The 26,586-nt window shown below is 37.8% G+C and overlaps 2 protein-coding genes across 2 annotated transcripts in view; both read right to left on the bottom strand.

Annotated features, from left to right (window-relative positions):
- Positions 1-11,403, bottom strand: part of LOC113113158 (calcium/calmodulin-dependent 3',5'-cyclic nucleotide phosphodiesterase 1C-like) — a 61,162-nt gene extending 49,759 nt beyond the window's left edge. Inside the window, exon 1 of the mRNA XM_026279347.1 lies at positions 11,052-11,403. Within this exon, the coding sequence (XP_026135132.1) occupies positions 11,052-11,250 (199 nt within the window). The 5' untranslated portion in view covers positions 11,251-11,403. The remainder of the gene's footprint in view (positions 1-11,051) is intronic.
- Positions 11,404-13,243: 1,840 nt separating this feature from the next.
- On the bottom strand, positions 13,244-26,016 carry viml (vimentin like). Its single transcript, XM_026279355.1, has 9 exons — positions 25,424-26,016; positions 18,518-18,578; positions 17,018-17,113; positions 15,506-15,667; positions 15,208-15,333; positions 14,259-14,479; positions 14,133-14,176; positions 13,960-14,045; positions 13,244-13,567 (listed from the first exon to the last, which is right to left on the bottom strand). The coding sequence occupies exons 1-9, from the start codon at positions 25,936-25,938 to the stop codon at positions 13,526-13,528; spliced, it is 1,353 nt and encodes a 450-aa protein (XP_026135140.1). The 5' UTR covers positions 25,939-26,016; the 3' UTR covers positions 13,244-13,525.
- Between the last annotated feature and the right edge of the window lie 570 nt (positions 26,017-26,586).

Raw genomic sequence — 26,586 nt, forward strand, 5'->3', positions numbered from 1 at the left:
ATTTCTCTTCAAATTATAGAATTCACATTTATTTTAGACCTCTTTCTCTACTGTTTTCTTACTCTAAAAGAAGAGAGAAACATCAGAGACAAAGAGACAAAAGAGACAAAGCTGATACTTAAATGAGACTTCATTAAATCTTACATGCTATGCAAGAACAATACAGTTTCATCGGAGTAGGTTTGTGCATGCGTTTCATTGTGTATTGCATGTGTGTGTGTGTGTGTGTGTGTGTGTGTGTGTGTGTGTTTCCGTGTGGTCAGGTGCATTTTACTCTAGTTGCTATGGCTCCGTGGAGTTGTGCTCACCTGAAAGAATCTATTCAGAAATCAAACACTCACACATCACATGCTGAAATCAACACATCTGTTCAAGCACTGCAATGTCTAATGCTGATGCACGAAAAAATGACTGGACTGTACATCTAGCCTTGATGAATTTCACTTACTAAAGAAAGGATCGCCATTAAATGTTTCATGAAAACGCACATGCAAATGTCCATTAAATCTTGATTCTGTCATCTATTTGATTCTTACCAATAGTGAAGCTGAATCCGTCGATGCTGAAAGTGGCACTTCTGCCTTTGGTGAAGTTCTTTTTCCTGGAGTCCGTTTCTGACATTTTTGTTCTGTCTTTCCTGTTGTATTTTGTGAGCTCTTGTTGAGTAAATCCCAAAGTTGTGCACGAGTCTTTTGTCTCCGGTTTGTCAGATCTCTCTATCCTGCCCTGCTCTCACGCTATACTCTCAGAGGGAAGACACTATTTTCTCTTTTACTATCATTCTCGTCCTCTGTCGCTCTCACAGTCTCATTATTTTCTCCCCGGCTGAATGTGATTCTCCTCTCAACAGAGCACTTAGTGTACCAATGCATAACATAACACACTCTGCCTCTCTCATCGCACGGAAACTCAATGCACATTTGAAGAAAAAAAAAAAAGCACCACGTGTGATGTGTGTGTGTGATTTTAACATTGAAATGCAATCAAACCTATTTCGAACTGCTGCAGATTTGTTGAACACATTCCCAGAAATGTGTCTAGCTGGGCCAAGGCCGTGAGGTGTGTGTATATTTTGGTAAAGCACGACTCATATATTTCTATTCAAATACTGTTGCTTTTTTTAAAAAAAAAGATCTATTGCAATGAATAGACAGGTGGAGGCTGAGATGTTCTTCAGCTGTTGTGCTGAAATAATAGCTGGAGTTTTAGAGCTTTGGTCTTTTTGTCTCTCTCTAAACACAGTGGGCTGGACGACCTCAAACCCCTGAGGTTTCAGTGACGGTTTAATGTGTGTCTGTCTCACGTCTGAGGGAATGATTAGAGAGCAGAAGACAATCAGAAAGATTCTTTCTCTGGCTCCAAAACAAATAGAAAATAAATAAATAACTTATTAATTAATTAAACAATCATACAGTACAAAACTAGGTGGTTAGCTGTAAATTATCTTACCATATACTGTCAGGTAAAAATTATATATCATTAAAAAAAATACTATTAATATAAAATATAAAAATTATATAATATTATTAAAAACATATATAATTAATTAAAAGGCAATATATTAAACTTTAATATTATATATAAGGAAAAAAATATATAATTGTTTTATATAGTTTTAAAAAATAAATTAGATTACTTGTAATCATCTAATTAATTAGAGGATAATGTATGCCATTGCAAAATATGATATTTAGGTAATATTAGTATTGTAAATATTGTTCTCTGATTAATATTTATGTATTAAAATATGGCCTCTTCTAATAAATAATTATGCTTTTAAGAAGTAAAAAGTCTAAATTAGAAATTCAAAAATATATTATTTAGATCCTACATTATTTCATAGTGCTATAAAATATATTATTGTGTGTGTGTGTGTATATATATACATATTACATATATATACATATTATATATATATATATATATATATATATATATATATATATATATATATATATATATATATATATATTCCTATTAAAAAAATTGCATAAATAAAATGATGTTTACAAAGAATAGAGTAGAATAGATTTTGCAGTTAATATTAACCGCTATAAGCATTAAGCAATATTCCACCACCCACAAAAACCAGCAGAGAGTGAATTCAGGTCTACTTCTACCGTTGCATGCATTACAGAGTCACAGATTTGAGGAACTGTTCTTCTCCAGACAAAATTAGATATTAATAGCTTTAATGAATGCATATGAAGATGGTTATGCCGTTCAGTAGCTGAGATTCTTATAGTGGCAAGCAAATCTCGTCTGGTCTGTCCTCAAAGTGTTTTAATAAGCTTCTAGTCATTAGAGAAGTCGTTTACTTGTTTGTGTGTTTGTGCGTGATGTCAGCTCATGTATATGATGTCTGGATTGTGAATGCTGGTCTCTAGGCAACCAGCCAAGGCTTTTACCCACAGCATTGAAGAGATCCTGAGGTTAATGTAATGCAATGTTGGACAAAAGCTGGAGCTCATGTTCACTGAGAAGATGTACAATCTACTTTATTTCTAGTGCTTTTATGTGTTTATGTCTGAAAAATATTTATGTTACCCGTTTCTGTGCCTTTCAGGTTTTAACTATAAAAGCAAACATTTAATCGTAATTTTTTTATACAAAAAAAGAGGAACAAATAACAACATTGGTATGCTGTATGAAAGATGCATTGTAAAAACATTTTCCCGAAGTGGTAATTAAAACAAAGAAAACTGCAGTATGTTTTACAAGAAAATACTACAGTATTTTAGTCTTTCTTTATTCTTTAGATTTTTTGCTTGTTTTTTATTTCAAGTTTAATTCACTGTGTTACTTGCCATTTCTTTGTAATTAATTGTGAAGAATGTGCTAGCAATTTTGAGTGGAAATTGTTTCTACCTTTTTTTTTCAATGAATACAAATATTTATTAGTATAAAGATAAATACAAATGTTTATTTATAAAAATCTGCTTCAGAAAAAAGTGCTCATAATAATGGAGGAGAGAGTTATTCCATAAAAAAGCTCTAGATTTAACACTTTAATGGTCTGAAATAGAGTTTACAGCACATTTTAAAGTAATATTAATAATGATTGTAGCAATTTTTTCAAGAAATGAGCTTAACTTTTTGCTTTTAATAGAATTTTGTTTTGTTTAGTTAGTGCTAGATGTTGGTAAAACTCATCTAAATCTGAAAATAAGCAACCAAATTTTCTAATATCAGCCGATACATCATGCATTTCCATTATCCAGGAGACTAACGTCCAATAACTCTTCAGCAACTCTTTAGCTGTTGGTTCATTACATCATGGCCATGATTGAAATTAAAATTAAAAATTAAATTAAATAAATTAAATAAACCTTTTTCATTAATTTCTTTGATGCATTTTTTGGCAAGAATTAATAAATTTAAAAAAAATAAAATAAAAATAAAAATAAAAAAATGCAATGCACTTTGAAAATAAAAGATTCTTCTATGCTTTTTTTTTAGGTTAGATGCTCGGTTTTGCTTCAGGATTTTTTCAGGATCTACCACATGACATGCATTTCAGTCATAAAACTAGATACTGCTACTGTCTTTGATCTCAAAACAAGTTTTCTAGAATGATTATATTGTTAGATGCAGTTCATTTGATTTAACATTATATTTTCGTTTCTAAGTGGAACTATTATGCTCTAACCACAAGAGGGCGACAACGACATCACTAATAAATAAATAGGCTAAGTAAAACAACCATCATAGCAGAGAACGAGACCCGCTTTGTTTAGTCGTTGTGTTGACCCAAAAGCTAACTCTAATAAATACAATTTTACCTTTATTTTAAAAGAACACAATCTAGGTAAAAGTCTAAGATATAAAGGCAAGCGATTCCAATAAATAAAAAAACTACAGGGTATTAACAAGATATGGGGCACAACTAATCAAAGAAGATCACATCAAAGGAAAAGCTTAAAAGACTTACAAATTTCATTTGTTTTTAAAGCCTTCTTGTTACACGAGTTAGTCCCAAAGTAATGCCGCACTTCAGCAAGCAAACCATTAAAAAGTGGTTTCTGACCTGGAAATTTACATTTATGTATATGAAATTTTGTTAATAAAATAAGAAGATTAAGTAAGTATATTTTGTTTTCCAGAAGATGCTCTTTTTTCCAGTTAACAATTCCAAACAAAACATTTTCCCAAAGTAAAGAAGCACAGCGATCATCATCAGAGACGTCATCTGTTCACGCGCTTGTTGCAATTGGCGACGCATAGCGCGTGCTTTCAGATGCTGTCGACATAGACATATAAAAACCTAGACGCCTCATTGGCGTCTCGACCGCACGTCAACGTCGCCGCCATATTGGAGCGGGCAACTCTCATTACTCTCACATCAGGACAGAAGAAAACATACCTGACTCATCGACAGATTGGACACCTACAAACCGTCACACGATAATAAAAACAGACTCCGAAGTGCTGATCTGAATCAACAGAGTCGCGAACAGACTCCGAAGTCCCGATCTGAATCAACCACCGAGTCACGAACAGGCTCGAAGTGCCGACCTGAATCAACCACCGAGTCGCGAACAGGCTCGAAGTCCTGACCTGAATCAACCACCGAGTCGCGAACAGGCTCCGAAGTCCCGATCTGAATCAACCACCGAGTCGCGAACAGGCTCCGAAGTCCCGATCTGAATCAACCGAGTCGCGAACAGGCTCCGAAGTGCCGATCTGAATCAACCGAGTCGCGAACAGGCTCCGAAGTGCCGATCTGAATAAACCGAGTCGCGAACAGGCTCCGAAGTAACGATCTGAATCAACAGAGTCGCGAACAGGCTCCGAAGTGCCGATCTGAATCAACCGAGTAGCGAACAGGCTCCGAAGCGCCGATCTGAATCAACCGAGTCGCGAACAGACTCCGAAGTGCCGATCTGAATCAACAGAGTCGCGAACAGGCTCCGAAGTGCCGATCTGAATCAACCGAGTCGCGAACAGGCTCCGAAGCGCCGATCTGAATCAACCGAGTCGCGAACAGGCTCCGAAGTCCCGACCTGAATCAACAGAGTCGCGAACAGGCTCCGAAGCGCCGATCTGAATCAACCGAGTCGCGAACAGGCTCCGAAGTCCCGACCTGAATCAACAGAGTCGCGAACAGGCTCCGAAGTGCCTATCTGAATCAACCGAGTCGCGAACAGACTCCGAAGTGCGGATCTGAATTAACCTAGTCGCAAACAGGCTCCAAAGTGCCGGCCAACATACATGGAAAAACAAACCACTGTGTGTGTAATGTGCATTATAGAACAAAATGTCAAGCATCGTCCAGTTTTTTACATTATTTGACTCATTAATTGAATAAAATAGAAAATCTTGAGGGAAGCGGAGGGGAATTAATGTTTATTAGTCAGGGTTTGTCTTCACAAATAAACCACTCTATTCCCAGAGAAAGACCAGGGGCAGGTCTACGTGGTGGCCAGGGGGTGCACCGCCCCCCCCCCCCCCCCCCCCCACTGAAATTCGATTGGCCACCCCAGGTGCCCCCACCCCTTAAGTTGTCTTGTGATTGGTTCATTTTATGGCAAATCAGTCTATTGACTCTACTGAAGTTCGCCATTCAAAGAAGTGCAGCGTCTTCAGAGAAACAACGCTCGTCGCGATCTTGGACTTAATTAATTAATTCTTCAGTCTGTGATTAACTCACCTTGTGTCTGACAAGTCTTCGGGTTCAAATCATTCCTTAATCACGTGACAAACCCATGCGCTATTTCTGACATTTCTGTCACTGTGTTTTTGTTACTGTTTCTTGAGGATCTGTGGTGTTATTATTTTATAAATAAATAAAACCTTTTTATAAATAAAATATTGATTAATTTGTCGTTTTCACTGTCTATCAGTAAATAAACACTAGGCTATAATAATATAATAATCCAAGTATTTATAGCCTAGTTTAATTTTTAATCCATTTTTAATAATATATGTATAAGATGCTTGCTCAAAAAGGACATAATGACATAAATTAAAAGCAAACAACATTTTGAATCCTAAACAAGTAACACTACAGTTCTATAGTCTAATCTGAAGGGTGAACTCAAAAGACATAAATCATACAACACGGTCATTTTTGAAGATTAGAATCCACTGTAAAAAAAAAAGAAAAAAAAAGTGATGTCGCCCTCATAGAGACGACTCGTTCTTCCCTAGTTACATTAAAGATTCGTCGTTCAAGAACGACACATCACAAGACACCAAACAAAGAGCTGGTAGGTAACATTTGTGTATGCTTTAAAATGTTTGTATGGTTTTCTCAGATCAATGTTTTTACCCCGTCAGGCTCTGCTCGCGTTGGTCGTGGTTGATTTCAATCGAACGTTTAGTCAACGTTTAATAAAACACAATAAAAGTAAAATACTCTGGGGGCTATCAAACAATAAACAGTCATGTTGATTTGCATATTTTGTATCAGTTTATTTTGTGACAGTGACCACATATAGCAAGATTGCACCAAATGACAATAAGCACAGAATGTTCCATAATAATAATTGTCTGGTGACACGTTACTTGTTAATGCATGAGAGTAAGTCAGTTAGAGAGTCAGTTAAATTGTCAGGCCTAACTTAGCCATTTACACATGAAATGTTGTGGATGCATTTTGTGCATTTCATTTACAATTTGAATTTTTTTTTTTGAGATTGAGAAAAACAGACACACATAAGTGTTTCTTTTGAAGTCAGGGAAGAGAGCAGTGGCAAGCCATGAAAAGAAGTAAAGATATAGGGAGTTTCTTTCAATGAAAAAAAAATAAATAAATATATGTATTCTCAAATTTAACTTAATGGATATATACAGGGATGACAAAAACTAAATTAATCAAAAATGTGCTTTATTACTGCATTTGTTTACAAGTAACTTATTCAAGTTAAAAATAATAATAAAATCAATAGGATATACATAATACACATAATACACTGTAGAATTCAATTTTTTTGGCACTGGCTGCCACCCCATTAGGAGGCAGTGCCCCAGCATGGCCCCCTACTGAAAATGCTCTAGACACGCCCCTGAGAAAGACAGAACTGAAAACTTAAATAAAATGTGTTTTTTGAGCTGAGATTGATTCAGAGGATTTTCTATTATATACATACATACATATATATATATATATATATATATATATATATATATATATATATATATATATATATATATATATATATATATATATATATATATATATATATATATATATATATATATATATATATATATGTATGTGTGTGTGTGTGTGTGTGTGTGTGTGAGTACATGTATATATTATACTTAAGGAGCTCATTAATTAAACACAATTTGGAAATCATGTCCACAATATTTTTTGTGTTGTGTCATTAGTTGTGTCTTAATTTGATTAAGAATTAGTATTTTAAAATTACATTTCAATTTTTTTTATTTTACTCTTTATTTTACTATTAATTTATTCTTCATTTTTATCCATTCTGTATTATTACACCCTTTATATTACATATTCTTCTTGCTATTATTAACCTATTGTTGTTCAGTTATTTATTATGGTATTATTCATATTATACATAGAATTTTATAAATCTATTATATCTCATATGTTATTGTACCGTTGTACTCGCTTTTCATGTTATTCACTTTACTTTAAGTTGTACTACATATACTTTTTAATATAACATATCACTTTTACTATATTTGTACTGTGCTCTGTATCAGTGGATATTTTCATTTTCACTGGATCCATAGCCTCATCAGTTATTTGTTGTGTTCTTCTGTAGGCTATAGTGCTATCAAAATGAAAAGCAGACTTCAAGTGTGTGATTTGTGTGATTTGATAGTAAATTATTAGTGTTTAAAGATGTATTATTTAGGTTTAATCCCAGTACTTCAAAGGGAATGAGCTTTGTTCTGACCTGAGACACAAGAGAGAGAGAAAAAAAAGAAAGAAAAATGTTGGGATTGAACACAGAGAAAGCAATAAAACAACTACATACCATGTAATGTACATTCAAATGACATTACATGAATATGTAACAGTTATACTAAATTAACAGATTTGTAAACCGAAAAAATCAACGAAATCATCAAGTGAGACAAATGTGAGCTTTCAATTAATAATTTTAATAAACCTTACTAAACAACTGGAGGCAAAGTTTTTTTTTTAATATTTTTTAACCTCTGAAATTGGTTGGCAAGTGAGAACGTTATGGTGTTTTTATTCAGTAAAAACCGCAGCGTCCCCGTTTACTTTCATTTGTTTTAAGGCAGTCTTGCCCTCACTAACATGGCGGACACGTTGACGTATCGCGGCAACGGATCAAAGCGGCCAATGAGGCAAAATGAATGTAGAGCAGAAATTCCAAGTATGGGACACCACACTTGGCCACACTTCACGTCACTTTCATTTTCATTTTAGTTTTTTTTTATAATAGCCATGGAACATAAATCAGCCAGCAAGGGTCCTGACTCACTAACCCAACTAAATAAGCAGGAAAGCAGCTCAACAAAGAATGAGGAACTATGCACTTAAATATTGGTACATGTCATGTTACTGATAACTCAATTTCATGCAACATAAATTAAAACATCACTGGTATTTATCAACAACATTGTGATTTTAACTTGAGACAGCCCTAGAATTGACAAATCTATTTGCAGTACACCAACAACAGAAACAGGGAGCTGAATGAGACACATCCTATATCTGTAGGGCCTTATGATTTCTGTGATGCAGAAAATGCAGACAGAATTGCAGAATAAAATGGAATTCACTGAATAACACGGAATGTCATGGAATTTGCCACATTTTGGATTAATAAATAAATTTACTACACACATATTAAAGTACGTGTGATGCTCGATGTGTTTTCAGCCTCTGCTGCCTCAATATATGAGTACATGAACATAATCTCTAGAACTGCTCTGAGAGTCGCTTTATGAGCATTTTACCACAGTTTGCTTGAGTTAAAACACGTGACAGGCTTCACAACTCCTAAAAACAAGGAGGGTCTGCTGCGATACCATAGAAGAACCATATTTGGTTCCCCAAAGATAATCTAAGTGAACCATTCTTAAAAGAATCAACTGAAGAACATTCTGATAACTATAAAGTGAAGAAATTATAAAAAGGCTCCAAAGCACCTTTCATGTATTGTTTTTATTTTACATTTGGGACTCTGACTCCTCACAACACTGCCTACACCTTATAAAACACAGGTACTGGTGTATTGATTTGATCCAAATGTAACATTCAGTCACTGTGTTGGTTGTGTCTTCCTAGCCTGTGACTCTCTAGAGATGATACGCTGTAGAGGGGGAAAAAAACCCGAACAACTCCGCGACGGGTCCACCAGGGACCTCAGCGGGAGACTACTGTCGCTGCTTCATGGTAACCAGGAAACATAGAGCTACAGGTGATATTTTAGTCACCCTTGAGGGTTGCTTCTTCCTTTAAAGGGGTCATGAACTGCCATTTTTCATTATTTTGTACTGTTATCAAAATCTTTACATCAAAACAACATCATAATTTAAAAGTAATAGGCTATCTTCTGTCCTGTTTTGATTGTAGACTCAGAAGTAAACACCCACTGCTATGATTGGCTAACAGTTGTGTATGTTTGACAGCCTACATCCTTCATAGATGGATGCTGCTGTCATTTAAAATTAAAAATGCATATTCAGTACATATCAAACTATCTGTAATATCAAACAAAGCAATAGTGATCATGTACTAGAAACACACACTTGTGTGGCGAGACATCAGTGTCAGCACAGCAATGACTTTTAGTTTAAAACTTTCTGAAAATCCTGCATTAAATGGTGCCTTTGTTTGTAAATTGATCTGCAGTAAAAATCAGCATATTACAGATATTTCTTAAGGATCATGTGACACTGAAGACTGGAGTAATGATGCTGTAAATTCAACTTTGATCACAGGAATAAATTACATTTTAAAACATTCACAAAACATTTATTTTAAATTGTAATAATATTTCACAATACTACTGTTTTTACTGTATTTTTTTTTTTGATCAAATAAATACAGCATTTGTGAGCATAAGAGACTTATTTCAAAAACATAAAAATCAAGTTTTTGAAAGGTATTGTATTTAATAAATGTACTTAATAAAAGTTTATCTAGCATTTTCAAATCATTAAAATAAAGCTTGCATGGTTATGTCCATTTTAGATTTATGTAAAAATCCATCTCTGAAACACACTTGTGCTATATAAAGCATCATGAGGGCTGTTATTCCAACATCAAAGAGTTCAAACATAAAAACACGGATCTGGACCCTTCAAAGGAATCGCAGCGGCGCATCATTGATCATCCCATTATGAAGCGTTTTTCTCATCTGTTCCGCAGAAGTGCCTGAACTCTCTAATGTGCAGATAAATGGCCGCTATCACCCCCCGTTTTTGACCCAAAATGAGCAGACACCTGTTTCCCACCCGTCTCATGAAGGCATGTGCTGAAATTCCACAATTACCTATTAGAGGCAGATTAATAAGTGAACCCCAAAAGAGTATCTTAACACTTCAGCTCTCTTAAAAATATGTTAAAATTTAAATGAAATAGCCAATCATAACTTAATTATTATTTAAAAGAAAAAAGAGAAAGAAAACATGAATCAGGAAATGTTGAGTCATGAATGTCCACACATTTTCCTAGGATTACCCATGCTTTTCCAAAACATACTTTTTCATAAAAAGTTCAAAAGTCAAAAACTTAATGACCTTGACACACAAGTGTCTGTAAATTGTAAATTGTGTCAGAATTTGTATTGCAGATGATGAAGAACTCGCTTCTTGACCATTAATATTGTCACAGGCTATTTTTTTTTTAAATTCAGCCTTTTTTTAAAGATTTTTTATTACACAAATGTTTTTCTTTAATATAGAAAGGGCTTTTCTGGAAGGATGTCATTTGGTTTAAAATTTTGGAATTTAATTTGGTTAAGATAATCTTAAGACTCCAGATAGTACTACTTTTGGGGCTACTGTAGCTACATAAATAAAACAAGCAGTTTCATCTTGACATGCTTTAATCCACTCGCATAAGAATATGTCTCCTGACAGAAGCTCACCTGTTGCAGAGGTAGGGGTTTGCGGTGTGTTTGCTCTGCAGCTGCCGGTTGTTTTCCGAGCCAGCGGTTGTTTGCTAGTTTGCTTTTCGATCACACGAGACCCACTCCGCGCTTTCCCGTCCGGCTCTTTCTGCGGCTCCAAACCCACTTTGACCAGAGTGTTGCGAGACTTGGTGAAAGCTGAGGTCACTGAGCCCATCTCTGCCAAACAAACCCTTGAGCTGACTGGACGTCTGCTCCGGAAACACAGTTACGCGCTCCATGACTTGGATTCAGGTTCTGTCATCGCTGTCGCGTGCTCATTAAAATACGATACTAAGCAAACCGTGTCCTTTGAGCGTTCAGAATGCGCGGATCTGATCCACCTTCCTCGCATTCGGTTCGGTCTATCTGAGTGTCATTTTGTCAACTAGACGCGGTGAAAACCTGCGGAAATCTCCTGTGCGCTTTCCCGGGAGATGCGCGCGCGCTCGTCACACGAATAAAGTTAGTTAGAAAACACGAGTCTCTGGGGTCGCGAGCGTTGAAAACAAACATCTGTAATTAGTCTGTCAAGTGTATCACATTAATGAAATCCGACTCTGGCGAGCTACGAATACATACAATTACATTCGCAATTAAAATTATGTCATGTGTATAAATCTGGGTTCGTCATTCGAAAGCAACATTCTCCATTTAGTTCAGTATTTACACTTTTGTTTATACACAAAATCTTAAAAATATATATTCACAATGGATAAATTAGAAAAAAAATCAGTTCACAAAAATCATTTTGGTATGAATTGTTTTGTGAATATTTTAAATATTTAAAAATAAAATCTATTATTACACGTTATGCTTTATTTTAGTTTTGTTTAAAGTTTTGCTTTTACAAAAATTTATTTCTCTGATCTGCATAATCAAGTAGCTAATAAGGGTTAAAAATATATATATACAATTCTGTCGTCATTTCATGACATAGGAAGTGTCTCTATTTGCTTTCTCATTCAAAATCCAGCTTTCTATCTAAGCTCGTCATTATAGCTCCATTTAACCTACTAAGTTAACCAACATTTTCCTAACCACGCTAACCACGTTAAACTGGTGTGAACAGTTGGTAGCTTGTTGCTGCATTTATTTTTAAGCAGTTTTTGAAAACAACTCAAGTTTAATCAAGTTTGCTTTAACTTGCCAGAGGATGCTTGAGTGTGTTGTCTGAAATAACTGACATTGAACACTGGATCATGATGCATAAATATGTGCAAATGAGAGTAAATGAGATTTGATAACTGACAAATGGAAAGATTGTAGAAAATAGCGACTTAAAATTCAGTTTGTCCATCACACAAAGCAACTGTATGGCTCAACATGTAGTGGATGAGTATGGACTATTTTAATGATACTTTTTCATCCTTTATAGAGCTTGAGAGCCATTAAACCATTCTTCTCTCTCTGAATTAATAAGTAGCATGGACATTCTTCAGAAATGCTCCTTTTGTGTTAAACAGAATAAAGACAGTCATGTACATTTGGAATGGCACGTGATTTTCACTTCTGAGCTATTGCTTTATAAATGCCGGTGGGTTATGACACCAAACACATGAGCTCTCGGTGTACTTTCCTGGGAGTGAACAGGAACTTGAACACTTGTGTCCAGGGAGTGTATATCTCCATCACTGGAACAAACATGACAAGCATGTCCCACATGAACCACTAAGAGAGGACACGGATGTTCCACACTGAGAGAAGCACCTTATTTAGAAAAGGATCCTTTAAAACTCAGACTTAAACTTGAGAATGCATCTATCTTCTGGTCCACAAGATGGCAATGATGGGCTTCAAACCCAAGAGCAGGGAGTATTAAAAGACTCAAGATATATATATTCTCTGCTAATTCACACAAATATTTTTCAGCTCAAAACTTCATTTATTATTTTTTTCTCATTTATCCAATATACTGAGGCATTTATACAGGAGTCCTGTTGGAATTTCTGTCAAAGTTTTAAACCAATCCATGAGCCTAACAGAACAGAGAATCAATTAAAAATCAGCTAAAAATGGAATCATATTTAAAAAAAAAAATCTGGATTTTAGTTAAGGCTTTTACAGTTTTACTTAAAAATAATTTGTTTTTAGTAAATTAACCATAATAATAATAGCCCATGCATGGAAGAACATGCAGACAAAGAATGAGGTTCTTTATCAATACGAACTCTCCTTTGATTGTTTTATTGGAGCATTTTGCTTAAAGAAAATTATGTTGTCTCAAAAAAGCTATGTGGAAAATAAACGCAGGTTCAGACAATAAAAAGATTCACAGTATGATAAAGGTCATGCTGTTTCTGTGCTTGAGTGCTATCACTACACTTCCCCTACAGGCTCAAACGCTATTTTCTGTGCAGATAGAAAGGCACTTTGAAGCAGGTTATTGTGGGTTGTTTGTATAATCGGGATGGTGCTGCTTTTTTGTTGCGTGCAGTGGTTGATTTCCTTCATCACTCCAGGTCATCATGGTTCTGTGTGGACTCATTGAGCACCTTAATGGAAGAGAAGAGTGGAAGTGTTAATTCATGAGAGACCCGAAAGAAATCACTGACTTCGAGTTCATTGTAGAACTTCAAGTTTACAAAACTGAATTTTGTATTGTTCTGAGAGATTAACAGAGATACATTTAATGTGAATTATTAAAATATAAATCAAATAATTACAAAACATGGCGGAACTCATTTTGTCTAAAATAATGAAAGAATAATGACAATGTCAATGCAAAAAAAGTACTTAAAATAAAAATAAAAATAAATGTTTTTCTTCATTTAACTTCACTGACCAGGCCCTGTTTTTGTGAGATGCACAGAGTAAGCACTTATCACTTTAAAACCCTTGCATAAGAAGTGATGTACTAATATACTGTGATAAGTCACACACATACCTGTCCATCTCTGGTCTCGATGGTCTTAATAAGAACTTTCTTAGTAAATGTACTTTCAATATTTGGCTTCAACTCAAGCATCGTTTCTGTGAAAACACAAGAGTATCTTCAGTTAAACTGCACAAACATTTGTATGTTTCATTATGATATTTATTGGTGACATGATTTCTTACCTCTCAGATTAAAGGAGGAGAAGTTTGGAAGAGGGGTTGAAATTCTACATCCAAGAGAATTAAGTGTATAATTACTTTATAAGACATAATATGTGCTGTTTCAACCTGAAATAAACCAGTGTTCACCTGCTCTCCTCCCCCTCTAGAAGTTTCCTGTAGGTGGCGATCTCGATGTCCAGGGCCATCTTGACATTGAGCAGATCCTGATACTCATGCAGATGTTTTGCCATCTCGTCTTTCATGTTCTGTGTGTCCTCCTCCAGCTGAACGATTTTATCCTGGGAACTCGACGACTCCATTGCAAAGTTCTCCTCCATCTCCCTCATCTGACGCTCCAGAGACTCATTCTGCATCATTTACATTACAGATAGATTTATATTTATATACAATATTAAATTAAAGTTAAATAAAATAACAAAAAAAGTAAATTAACACATTTTAATAGGTAAACTTTGTACTAGATAATGTCTATAAACATGTCACAAACCAGAATAAAATTAAATAGTTAATGTTCCTAAACCATATTTATATATATATTTATATATATAATTTCAAATATATTTATTTATATATATATATATATATATATATATATATATATATATATATATATATATATATATATATATATATATATATATGTTTGAAATTATAATAATAATTTATTATTATTATTCAGAAAATGAACACACACACCCACACACACACACACACACACACACACACACATATACATATATATATATATATATAAATTTTACCAGGTGAACCAGCAATACGTTTAAAATTACATGAGCGCACACACACAAACACAAACAAATAAATAGTGTTTGTTGCATTGTATTTCATTAAAGAATTTGTCTGAGCACAAGACAATTCATTATTCATATTCATAAGTCAACTGCTATCATGGTACAGCATCTTTTTGCAGAGAACTAATAACCCATGGTTTAATGGCACAAGCATTTGAAGAAAACTCTATGACCCCCTTGAGTACTGAGGTTTGTTGTTACAGTCACAGTCATCACATTTCTGGCCAAGGAATAAGTCTAACAGGTAAATGCAAGATGCTTACTGTTCCCTTGAGTGCGTCCACCTCACAAGTGAGCGCCTGCACCTGACGTCTGTAATCATTGGACTCCTGCTTGGCCAATCGCAGAGCTTCATTACTCTTGTTAGCTGCTTCCGTCAGGTCAGTGAACTGACAGTGAAGGAAGACACATGTTAGGAAAGGAAGAGGTGGTAGACAGAAGTAAAACTCAAAAAGCAGAAGACGCTCATCTGAAAACATTAGGATCAAGAAAGATCCCAAAGAGGAAGATTAATGTTGATAAACAGAGGAAAGCCCCGGTGAAATGGCTCATGTTAAATACCTTGGATTTGTACAAATCCTCTGACTCCCGGATGTTTTTGGTTGCCAGGTTCTCGTATTGCAGTCGGACGTCTCTCAGAGCAGCTGTCAGATCAGGTTTGGCTATGTCCATATCCACCTGCACCTGCTGGTCCTGGATCTGTGCCTGCAGCTCAGCCAGCTCCTACAGACCGACAGACAGACAGAGAGATTCCCCTGTAGTGCTTTCTGAATAGCATCTGTCATATATATATATTTTTTTCTTGTGTTGTCATAAAAATAGAGCTAAATACTGATTTCTTTTAATAGCCACAATGCTAGGGTGTTTTTATGCAGTTTAAGCAGCACAGATGGTTTTGACATTTGGTACCAGTTATATTTTTGACTGCTCCTTTAAACATTTATTGTTTATTATTTACCTCTGTAATTTACATATGACTAGTACGAACCTTTGAAATTAATAAATCTAATCAGTTACTTTTTAGTATGCAATGATCTCCAAAAAAAAAAAAAAAAAGTCCTCCATCCTGTGATTTAATGTAAAGTTCCCTAGGAAAAGATCTTTGAACTTTTTGTTGGGAAAATAAATTATATGATCATAAATAATAAGAATGTATTCATATATAATAAATAATAATAATAATAATAATAATGTATTTTATAATATTAATATTAATTAATTTTATATATACATAATACAGTTTTATGTTTGCAAATGAACATTTTGCATGATTTATACCTACACTTGTAATTAAATTAATAATACAAATCATAATTTTATTATAATAATAATCCTAATAAAATATTTTTATATGCATAATAGTTTTATGGTTGCCAATTAGGCAAAGAAAATTGTGAATAAGTTATACTTACACTAAATATTAAATTAATGATAACAATTATTAGTAATGTAATGAAGTAATTTTATATATACACAAATCAGTGATAATACTGAAGAACATTGTGAAATCATACATCATAACATTTTTATTTCATTATAATAATTGTAAGAAATGTATATATACTTGATTTATGATTACAAGAGAAATATATTTGTGAATTTGTTGCACCATTTTACTTTTATAATAATCAAATGAATAAAAACTTATTTTAATATTATATTTTATTTCATTAATTTACATGATACAGTTTTACAAAATAAGATAAAGAAACCTTTGAAAATTGTATGCAATTTTACATTATATTTAATAAATATTTTTGAAATCATAAAAATGTAATTCAGTTCAATGGCTGAATTTACATTTTCTTAAAGTGCAAAAAGGTTTCAAAAAGGTTTTCCCATAAATATCTTAGACTGATTTCCTGCACTTAGGGTCAATTATCAGACTGTTGCTGTCAGTTCAGTTTAAAACGAATACTTCTGAACTGACTGTGCAGATTTAGTTAATTGTCGTGAAATGGGCAAATATTGGTTGTGATTAATCAGTCACTAGTTGAGAGTGTGGTGGTCATTAAATGCCTTTTAAAAAGGAGCTTTGTTTCAGGAAATGGAAGCTGTAGCAATGTGTCTCACCTCATCATGGAGCTTTTTTAGGAAGGCGAGTTCATCGTGAAGAGACTCCACCTTCCTCTCCAGATCCACTCGAGCAAGAGCAGCCTTATCCACGTCCTGCACAAGATTAACAACATTATATTACACAGCACTGCTGTACTGAGCACAGATGCACCGAAAGTAATGAGGTCTTTATATTTTTACTAAGTATCGGGGCCGGGCACAATGCCCTGCAGTCTGTGTGGCACCAATCAGGTGTCTGCTGACAGGACTACCACAGCCTGCATTAAAACCATGAATAAACAGAGGCTTTAACACTGTTTTTATGCTTGACACATGCTCTCTCTCTCTCTCACACACACACACACACACACATATCCAGACATTCCTGCCCTTGGCAGCCAGTTCAGTCACAACAGTTTGCTTTGTCAGGGTCTGCTGGTCTGCTGGAAGAGCAATCAGCAGAGATGGAGATTTCCCAGCACTAATGCCAGAGACAAAGACACAGCTCCGAGCCTGACATGCCACACTGAGCCGTTCCTCCAACACAGACCCAAAGCAGAACCTCTAGCAGCTCCCAATTCAAATAGAGAAGTATACTGCAGCTGCAAGCAGCAATAAGTTTGGTCATAGCACCCCCTTTGGTGATTTTAGGAAATTTAGTTCAATGATTATAAATAGATTCATCATTTTTTGTAACTTTCTAAATGTCTGTTTACCATTAGAAAGTTTATGCTCGATAAGATTTTTTATATTTTTGACAGAAGGCTGCATTTATTTGGTAAAAATCCAGTTAAAACATAAATATTGTGAAATATTATTTAAATTTAAATGAACAGTTTCCTACTTGAATATATTTTAAAATCAAATGTATTCCTGTGATGCAAAGCTGAATTTGATCCTTCAGAAATCATTCAAATATGGCGATTTGCTGCTCAAGAAACATTTATTATTATTATTATTATTAATTCTGAATATTTTTGTAAAAACCATGATATACTTTTTTATAGGGTTCTTTGATTTTAATAAACATGGCAAAAGAGCAGCATTTATTTGAAACAGAATTATTGTAATATTAGAAATGTCTTTACTGTCACTTTTGACCAACAGTGTTTCCTCACTGAATAAAAGTATTCATTCCTTTCACAAACTTCTGATGTGTTCTGATGTGTGCAGAAATTACACAATGTTATTCAGCTCATCTTACGTTACTCACATTTTTACATCTACATCCTGAAACCTGACTCAAGGGTTAAGTGTTGCAACAAGTATTACCATACTTCTGAAACTGTTAACAGTAGTTGCGATACCATCTCTAACTACTTGCATCAGGAAAGGCCTCATGAAATAATTCCCTGCGAACAGTTGCTGTCTTTTATGCCTGGTCCAGCTAACAGAATTATTGACTTTTAGTTATTATTATAAAACAACTACTGCAGATTTGTTAAACACTGCCATTTGAAATAAATGAAGGTTATATGTTTCTCAAAACCATTCGTTTTTAACATGAATATGTTTTACCTGTCTGTAACTCTTTGTGTTATTCTCTGCATCTTCTCGCTGAAGAATCTCATCCTGCAGTCTGGAAATGACAAACGTCAATAAAAAGCTGTTTTCTAATATTTTACAATGCAAAATAGTTTCACTCAGCAGAGTTGATTTATTCATTATTACACAACTCTGGTCCCAAGAAGTATCTAAACACTTGTGTGAAATGATTTTACTGCATTAAATCACAAATAATAAACAATGGCATGTGCAATCAAATTATGCCAGAGCTGATGTCTGACATCCACAAAGTTTCCAAATTTGCTTTGTCTTCATTCTACTCAGAGTGCAACAAGGCTAAAGGCCCCCCGAGGTAAAGGGGACTATTGATTTTATATTTTCCAAAACACTAAAAAACAAACACAACCACATCACTTAACTAAACACTGCTCTGTCACCATGCACTGCACAGTTATTCTGACGCATGGGTCACTGTGTGCTTTTAAAATAATAACTGAGGTGAATTTATTGATATTTAATAACTGTCAGGACACTGGTTTGATCATCAGGACTTCTGTTGTGTTATGTCTAAAGTGGTTAATTCCACTCACTCTGTCTTCACAGCTGCACCTCATCCTAATTAGTGTTCCAGCTCACACACACACACCTGTCTCTCAATTTCACATTGATTTTCTTCTATACTTATGCTTCTCTCTTTCTGTGCTTCTCTGTCAGTGTGTCTTGGCTACCATCCGTTTCACTACTGTCCTTAAAACTATTGTGCTCAAGTTGTGCCTAGTTGTCATGCCCTGTTTGTTCATTTAATCTTGTTTTTTGTCTTTTTGGTGTACCCAGTCCCGTACACAGTCCAGTTTTTGGAGTCCTTCCCGGGTTGCTGATTGTCAGCGTTTGTTTTGGATTATTGCCTTTGTTTTGGACTACTGTCTTTGTTTTGGACTATTGCCTGTTTTTGTTCAATAAATTTTGGCAAACTGCGAATCTGCTCTTGGGTCCCTTTTTCTCCCAGCAACCCTAACAGTACACACTGACCCGGATGGATCCAGCAGATCAATCGCAGTTTCGCTCAGCTTTGGAAGCGCAGGGTGTGCTGCTCGGACAGCATCAGGGAAAGCTGGCGGCAGCTCATCATGCCATGGACACTTTAGCCAGTCAAGTCTCTGAGCTAACTGAAACCATTCGCCGGATGGAGACTGAACGTAACCTACTGTCAACAGCCACCGGACGTTCTTCAGTCACCCCTGAACCACGCATCAACAATCCTCCCAATTACTCCGGTGAGCCTACGGAATGTCGATCATTTATTATACAATGTGAGGTGATTTTCTCTCTGCAACCCCTCACTTATGCCTCAGATTCAGCCAAGGTGGCATTTGTCATCTCCCTTCTTACCGGTCGGGCTCGGGAATGGGCCACAGCTGTATGGGCTGCTAAGGCAGCATGTTGTATGGAGTTCGCCAGCTTCAAAGCGGAATTTGTCAAGATATTTGACCGCTCAGCACTCGGTAAAGAGGCATCGCGGCTGTTGGCAGCACTTCATCAGGGGAGGCGTTCGGTGGCGGACTTCGCTATCGAGTTTCGCACTCTGGCTGCGTCCAGTAAGTGGAATGATGCAGCACTGGCAGCCAGGTTCACGGAAGGCCTGGAGGATGAGATAAGGGATGAGATGTATGCTCACGATCTTCCTGAACATCTAGATGAACTTGTTGACCTGGCTATCCGTTTGGATAATCGACGGGATCTTCGTCGGAGAGCTCGGGCTTCTACATTCTTGCCTTTTGTAAACCCTGTGTCTGCCTTTTCGGGGTCCGATACTCCCGTTCCCTTATCTGCTCCGGAACCTATGCAGTTGGGCAGGTACCGGTTATCTGCAGAGGAGAAACAGAAACGTCTTTCCAAAGGATTATGCCTCTACTGTGGCCGTCATGGACATTTTGCTTCTTCCTGTCCGGCAAAAGCCAACGCTCGCTAGTAAGAAAGGGGGTTCTGGCGAGCGCTACTTCCACCACCCCGTCTACTGGTTCGCGCTCTATGATTCCTGTCTCAGTCACTTATGAAGGTGCAGTTCATCAACTCTCTGCTCTCATCGATTCAGGAGCTGAGGGGAATTTTATAGATTTTTCTTGGGCTTTGAAGAAGGGCATTTCTTTTCAATCTCTCTCTCCTGTCCTCACTGCTCATGCTTTAGATGGTCGCGAACTTACCACCATTTCTCAGGCCACAGTTCCATTACAATTAATCACATCTGGTAATCATAGAGAGGAAATAGTATTCTTTGTCACTCGCTCACCCCTCACTCCGGTGGTCTTAGGCCATTCCTGGTTAACCACTCACAATCCACACATTAATTGGTCTGAAAGCACCATCCTATCATGGAGTCCCTATTGTCATGCCCATTGTCTTGTGTCTGCCTTGTCTTCTGTCTCTTCTTTTCCTGTGTTGCAGGAGGAGCCGATTGATCTCTCCAGTGTTCCTGAGGTCTACCATGATTTGCGGGCGGTTTTCAGTCATTCCCGGGCCGCATCTCTCCCTCCACACCGTCCCTATGATTGTGCCATCAATCTTCTCCCTGGCACTTCTCCTCCTAGGGGGCGATTGTTCTCCTTGTCCGGTCCTGAAAGGGCGGCCATGGAGCGGTATCTGTCTGAGTCTCTGGCGGCCGGTGTTATTCGTCCCTCCTCTTCTCCGGCGGGGGCGGGGTTCTTCTTCGTGAAGAAGAAGGATGGTTCCTTGCGTCCTTGCATTGATTATCGGGGGCTGAATGACATCACCATTAAGAATAGGTATCCCCTACCTTTGATGTCATCAGCCTTTGAGATCCTGCAGGGGGCAAGGTACTTCACGAAGTTGGACCTTCGCAATGCCTATCATTTGGTTCGGATCAGGGAGGGGGATGAATGGAAGACGGCTTTTAATACACCCACAGGGCATTTTGAGTACAGGGTCCTTCCCTTCGGTTTGACTAATGCCCCAGCCGTCTTCCAGGCGCTCGTCAATGACGTGCTGAGAGACATGATCAACAAATTTGTCTTTGTGTATCTGGATGACATCCTAATTTTTTCTCGTTCACTCCAGGTACACATTCAGCACGTCAGACGAGTGCTGCAGCGGTTGCTAGAGAACCAACTGTTTGCTAAGGTGGAGAAGTGTTCCTTCCACAACCAGTCAGTTCCGTTCTTGGGCCACATCATCTCGGTGGAGGGGATCTGCATGGACCCTACGAAGGTAAAGGCCGTCTCTGACTGGCCCACCCCTGGCAACCGTAAATCTCTGCAAAGTTTTATTGGATTTGCTAATTTCTACAGGCGGTTTATCCGTAATTTCGGCCAGGTGGCGGCTCCTCTGACAGCATTAACCTCCACAAAGAAACCGTTTTGCTGGTCCTTAGCTGCTCAGGCAGCCTTTGATGAACTTAAGAGGCGGTTTTCATCCGCACCTATTTTAATAACTCCGGACCCTTCCCGGCAGTTTATTGTGGAGGTTGATGCGTCAGAGGTAGGTGTTGGAGCGGTTTTATCTCAACGATCCCCTCTTGACAATAAAATACATCTTTGCGCTTATTTTTCACACCGATTGTCCCCCACAGAACGGAACTACGACATCGGCAACCGGGAGTTGCTGGCTGTACGGCTAGCTTTGGGGGAGTGGCGCCACTGGTTGGAGGGCTCGGCGGAGCCGTTTCTGGTCTGGACCGACCATCGGAACTTGGAATATATCCAAACTGCCAAACGACTAAATTCCAGGCAGGCTCGCTGGGCACTCTTCTTTGGTCGCTTTAATTTTACCCTGTCTTACCGACCAGGCTCCAAAAACATTAAGCCTGATGCGCTCTCCCGTCAATTCACTGCCCCGGAGGATGCAACTCCACCAGACACCATTATTTCACCTGGTTGTGTGGTGGGGTCCGTCACCTGGGGCATCGAGGAGCATGTCAGGCTGGCTCAGTCGGAGGCAGAGGTGCCAGAGGGGGGCCCGGTGGGTCGGCTGTTTGTTCCGGAGTTGGTTCGGCCAGAGGTTCTGGAGTGGGGTCACGCCTCCAAACTGGTCTGTCACCCAGGAGTGAGGAGAACGTTGGCTGCCATTCGTCAGCGTTTTTGGTGGCCAGGCATGGGGGGGGAGGTTCGTGATTTTGTGGTCGCCTGCTCGGTCTGTGCCCAAAACAAGTCCTCTAGTTCTGTACCCGTTGGTTTGCTCCAACCTCTTCCTGTCCCATCTCGTCCCTGGTCTCATATTGCGCTGGACTTTGTGTGTGGTTTACCAGAGTCCAGTGGCAATACGGTTGTTCTCACTGTAGTGGACCGCTTTTCTAAAGCGGTTCACTTTATCCCTCTCCCTAAACTTCCTTCTGCCAGGGAGACTGCTCGGGCGGTCGTGGACCACGTCTTTCGGATCCATGGTCTTCCGGAGGACGTGGTTTCTGACCGGGGACCCCAGTTCGTCTCCCACTTCTGGAGGGAGTTCTGTCGACAGATTGGTGCTACCACTAGCCTGTCGTCAGGATTCCACCCACAGACCAATGGCCAGACCGAGCGTGCGAACCAGGACCTTGGGAGGACCCTTCGTTGTCTGGCTTCACATAATCCCTCGTCCTGGTGCCAGCAGCTTACGTGGGTTGAGTATGCGCACAATACATTGCCGGTGTCGTCTACTGGATTGTCTCCTTTCTTTTGCTGTCTCGGATATCAACCCCCTCTGTTTCCTTCACAGAGTTCCGAAGCTGCGGTTCCCTCAGTTCAGGCATTTATCAGTCGATGCCGGCGAACCTGGAGGAGGGCCAGGGAAGCGCTTCTGAGAACTAGGGAACGCACCAAGAGATTGGCGGATCGTCGTCGGGCTGAGGCACCCAGATACATCTGTGGGCAAAAGGTATGGCTCTCCACCAAGAACCTGCCTCTTAAGGTGCCCTCCAAGAAGTTGGCACCGCGGTTCATTGGGCCATACCCCATTGTTAAGGTGCTCAGTCCGGTGGCGGTTCGGCTTCGGCTTCCGCATCCTCTTCGTCGAGTGCATCCAGTGTTTCACGTGTCTTGTGTCAAGCCTTTTATTCGTTCTCTCTCTTCATCATCTTCCCCTAAACCCCTACCCCCTCCTCCCTTGATAGTTGAGGGTGCTCCCGCTTTTACCGTTAGGAGGATTCTTGATTCCAGGCGGCGGGGCAGGGGATACCAGTACCTGGTTGATTGGGAGGGGTACGGTCCAGAGGAGAGATGTTGGGTCCCGACTCGGGACATTCTGGACCGCTCTCTTATTGAGGATTACCATCGATCTGCCCCTCACCCTGGAAAGCCTGGTGGCATTCCTGGGGCGGGGGGTCCTGTCAGGACACTGGTTTGATCATCAGGACTTCTGTTGTGTTATGTCTAAAGTGGTTAATTCCACTCACTCTGTCTTCACAGCTGCACCTCATCCTAATTAGTGTTCCAGCTCACACACACACACCTGTCTCTCAATTTCACATTGATTTTCTTCTATACTTATGCTTCTCTCTTTCTGTGCTTCTCTGTCAGTGTGTCTTGGCTACCATCCGTTTCACTACTGTCCTTAAAACTATTGTGCTCAAGTTGTGCCTAGTTGTCATGCCCTGTTTGTTCATTTAATCTTGTTTTTTGTCTTTTTGGTGTACCCAGTCCCGTACACAGTCCAGTTTTTGGAGTCCTTCCTGGGTTGCTGATTGTCAGCGTTTGTTTTGGATTATTGCCTTTGTTTTGGACTACTGTCTTTGTTTTGGACTATTGCCTGTTTTTGTTCAATAAATTTTGGCAAACTGCGAATCTGCTCTTGGGTCCCTTTTTCTCCCAGCAACCCTAACAATAACTTTTAAATGTTGATTTGTTGCACAGTATTGTATTGTGGTTTATATGCACATTTTATTTTTTATGAGAATTTCCTTAATTTGATATTTTAAACAATACTATTTTTTTGATATTAAATGGATATTGAATATTGATTATTAATTTCTGTGTTTGCATATAATGATACATTTTGTAAGATCATGGTTGCATGAGATAAAAAAAAAAATATTTTAATCAGAACAGCTTCCTGTATTATTTTATCTCCATTGTTATACAAAAGGGATGTTTTTTTTTCTCAATCTTCATGCACTTTGCCCACAAAACAAATACTTTCTGCTTATATTTCACCCATTTTTTTTTATAAAACTTCTTTTTTTTGTTGTTAAATGTTTTGCTTAAAGTGTTTATATTTAACATACTGCAAATAATATTTGGTTTGATAGTTGATGTGATCAAATGCAATGCATCTATAATTTAACACACCCAAAAGTGTATGAATGAAAACTTTTTGGGGACCACTAACAGAGCTAAGGTTATTAATGTTCTCCCAGTTGCCGTAATAAAACGTTAATTTACTGGTCTTTATAATGTTCTCAAAATGCTAGCAGAAAAACTTTAGATATGTTTCTCAACTAACAGTTTTTTTTTTTTTATGTAACTATAGGCTACCTGTTTCAGAAAGTTATAATATAGAAAAAAATAAGTTATATATAATGTTTGAAAAATTGAATGTGTTTTTTTAAGTGTAAGCCTACTTTTTAAACATTTTCAGAAAATGCAAAGAAATACTGTTTTCATAACTTAATGGGAACGTTAGAAAAACATTCTTAGATCATATTTTTGTTGGCTGGAATTGTATGGCAAGGCTCTCTCAAAAGTTATAAACAAATGTTCTTTCAATAACGTGAATAGAACGATTACTACTCAAAATGTTAACAAAAACTGAAATGTTTTAGATTTTTTTTTATGTAACTACTTGTTTCAGAATGCTCAAATAACATTCCAAAGGAACATTCCCATATTGTTTTAACGTGCGCACAACGAAAAAGAACGTGTTTAAATTCACAGAACATTCAGAAATGACGTTTTCATAACTCAAGAAAACGTTTTTAGAACATATTTTAGTCACTTCTCTCTTAGTCGCTCAAAATCTTCAGCCAGGTTGTCTCGCGCCACTTCCACGCGTGCTTTCTCCGTGGTGAGCTGGTCCACCTGTCTCCTCAGCTCGCGCATCTCGTCCTCATACAGATCCGTGATGCGGGACGATCCCTGACCCCTCAGCTGCTCCAGCTCCGCGCACAGGATCCGGTTCTGCTGCTCCAGGAAACGCACCTTCTCGATGTAACTTGCGAAGCGGTCGTTCAGCGACTGCATCTGCGCCTTCTCATTCAGCCGGTTCGCCTTGAATTCCGTGTTTAAGGCGTCCGAGAGGTTAAAGTCCAGAATCTCAGAGGTCAGTCGTGGCATCGCCGCGCTGTTTCGGACTCTGGAGCTCTTCGACGCGTAAATGACCGGAGCCGAGGAGACGCCGAGAGACACGCGCGAGCGCACGGAGCTGGAGCTCTGGCGGCTGGAGACGTGGGAGAACGCGCTGCTCCGGCTCACATCTCCAAAGCGCTTTCTGTAGGATGAGGTAGACATCATGAAATTTGGAAGTTGTTGCTCTGCGCACTGTGTCTCTCTTCAGGAACTGTCACAAACAGGGAGCGACAGTCTGAGAGGAAGCATCATTTATAGTCAACTCATTATGCAAATCACATAACGGTGCTGGAGGATTTGAGTGACACCAGCGGAACCCTGTGGAGTCTGAGAGAGTTTCTAGAGTTATTGTAATGCTCTCCGCCTACTGAGGAAATAAAATAATGGAAATAAAGTCGAAGAGAAAGGATATGTCCTCTTTAATGTAATGGCATTTTGAAATTTCTTTGATAGATTTGATTGATTTGCCACTTATTTCACTAAAGCCAAACATACTGTACATTAAAATTAAATTAAATTTATGCATTTAGCAGACGCTTTTATCCAAAGCGACTTACAGTGCAGGCTATCAATTTTTACATATTTTACATACATATTTTACTGTACATATCACACATTCAAATATTTGTAATTATTTTAATGTATTTTGTGTTGTATTATTTATTTTTATATTGTTATTCATAGAATAAAAACTGATTCAATGTTTTATTATTTTATTAAAATATCAACACAAAATAAATAAGCATCTACTGAATGGTTTTGATCTTTAAAAAAAAAATGGGTTTGGTAATTGGGTTTAGTTACACTGTTTTA

This window comes from Carassius auratus, chromosome 2 (genome assembly GCF_003368295.1).
Source record: "Carassius auratus strain Wakin chromosome 2, ASM336829v1, whole genome shotgun sequence".
Taxonomy (NCBI): Eukaryota; Metazoa; Chordata; class Actinopteri; order Cypriniformes; family Cyprinidae; genus Carassius; species Carassius auratus.

Excerpts from the sequence above, each read along its gene's own strand:
- viml (XM_026279355.1), bottom strand. The coding sequence starts at position 25,938 with ATGATGTCTACCTCATCCTACAGAAAGCGCTTTGGAGATGTGAGCCGG. Across the intron at positions 15,334-15,505 it reads AGGATTTGTACAAATCCAAG|TTCACTGACCTGACGGAAGC; the intron begins GTATTTAACATG and ends CTTCACTGTCAG. Across the intron at positions 13,568-13,959 it reads TCGAGACCAGAGATGGACAG|GTGCTCAATGAGTCCACACA; the intron begins GTATGTGTGTGA and ends TCTTCCATTAAG.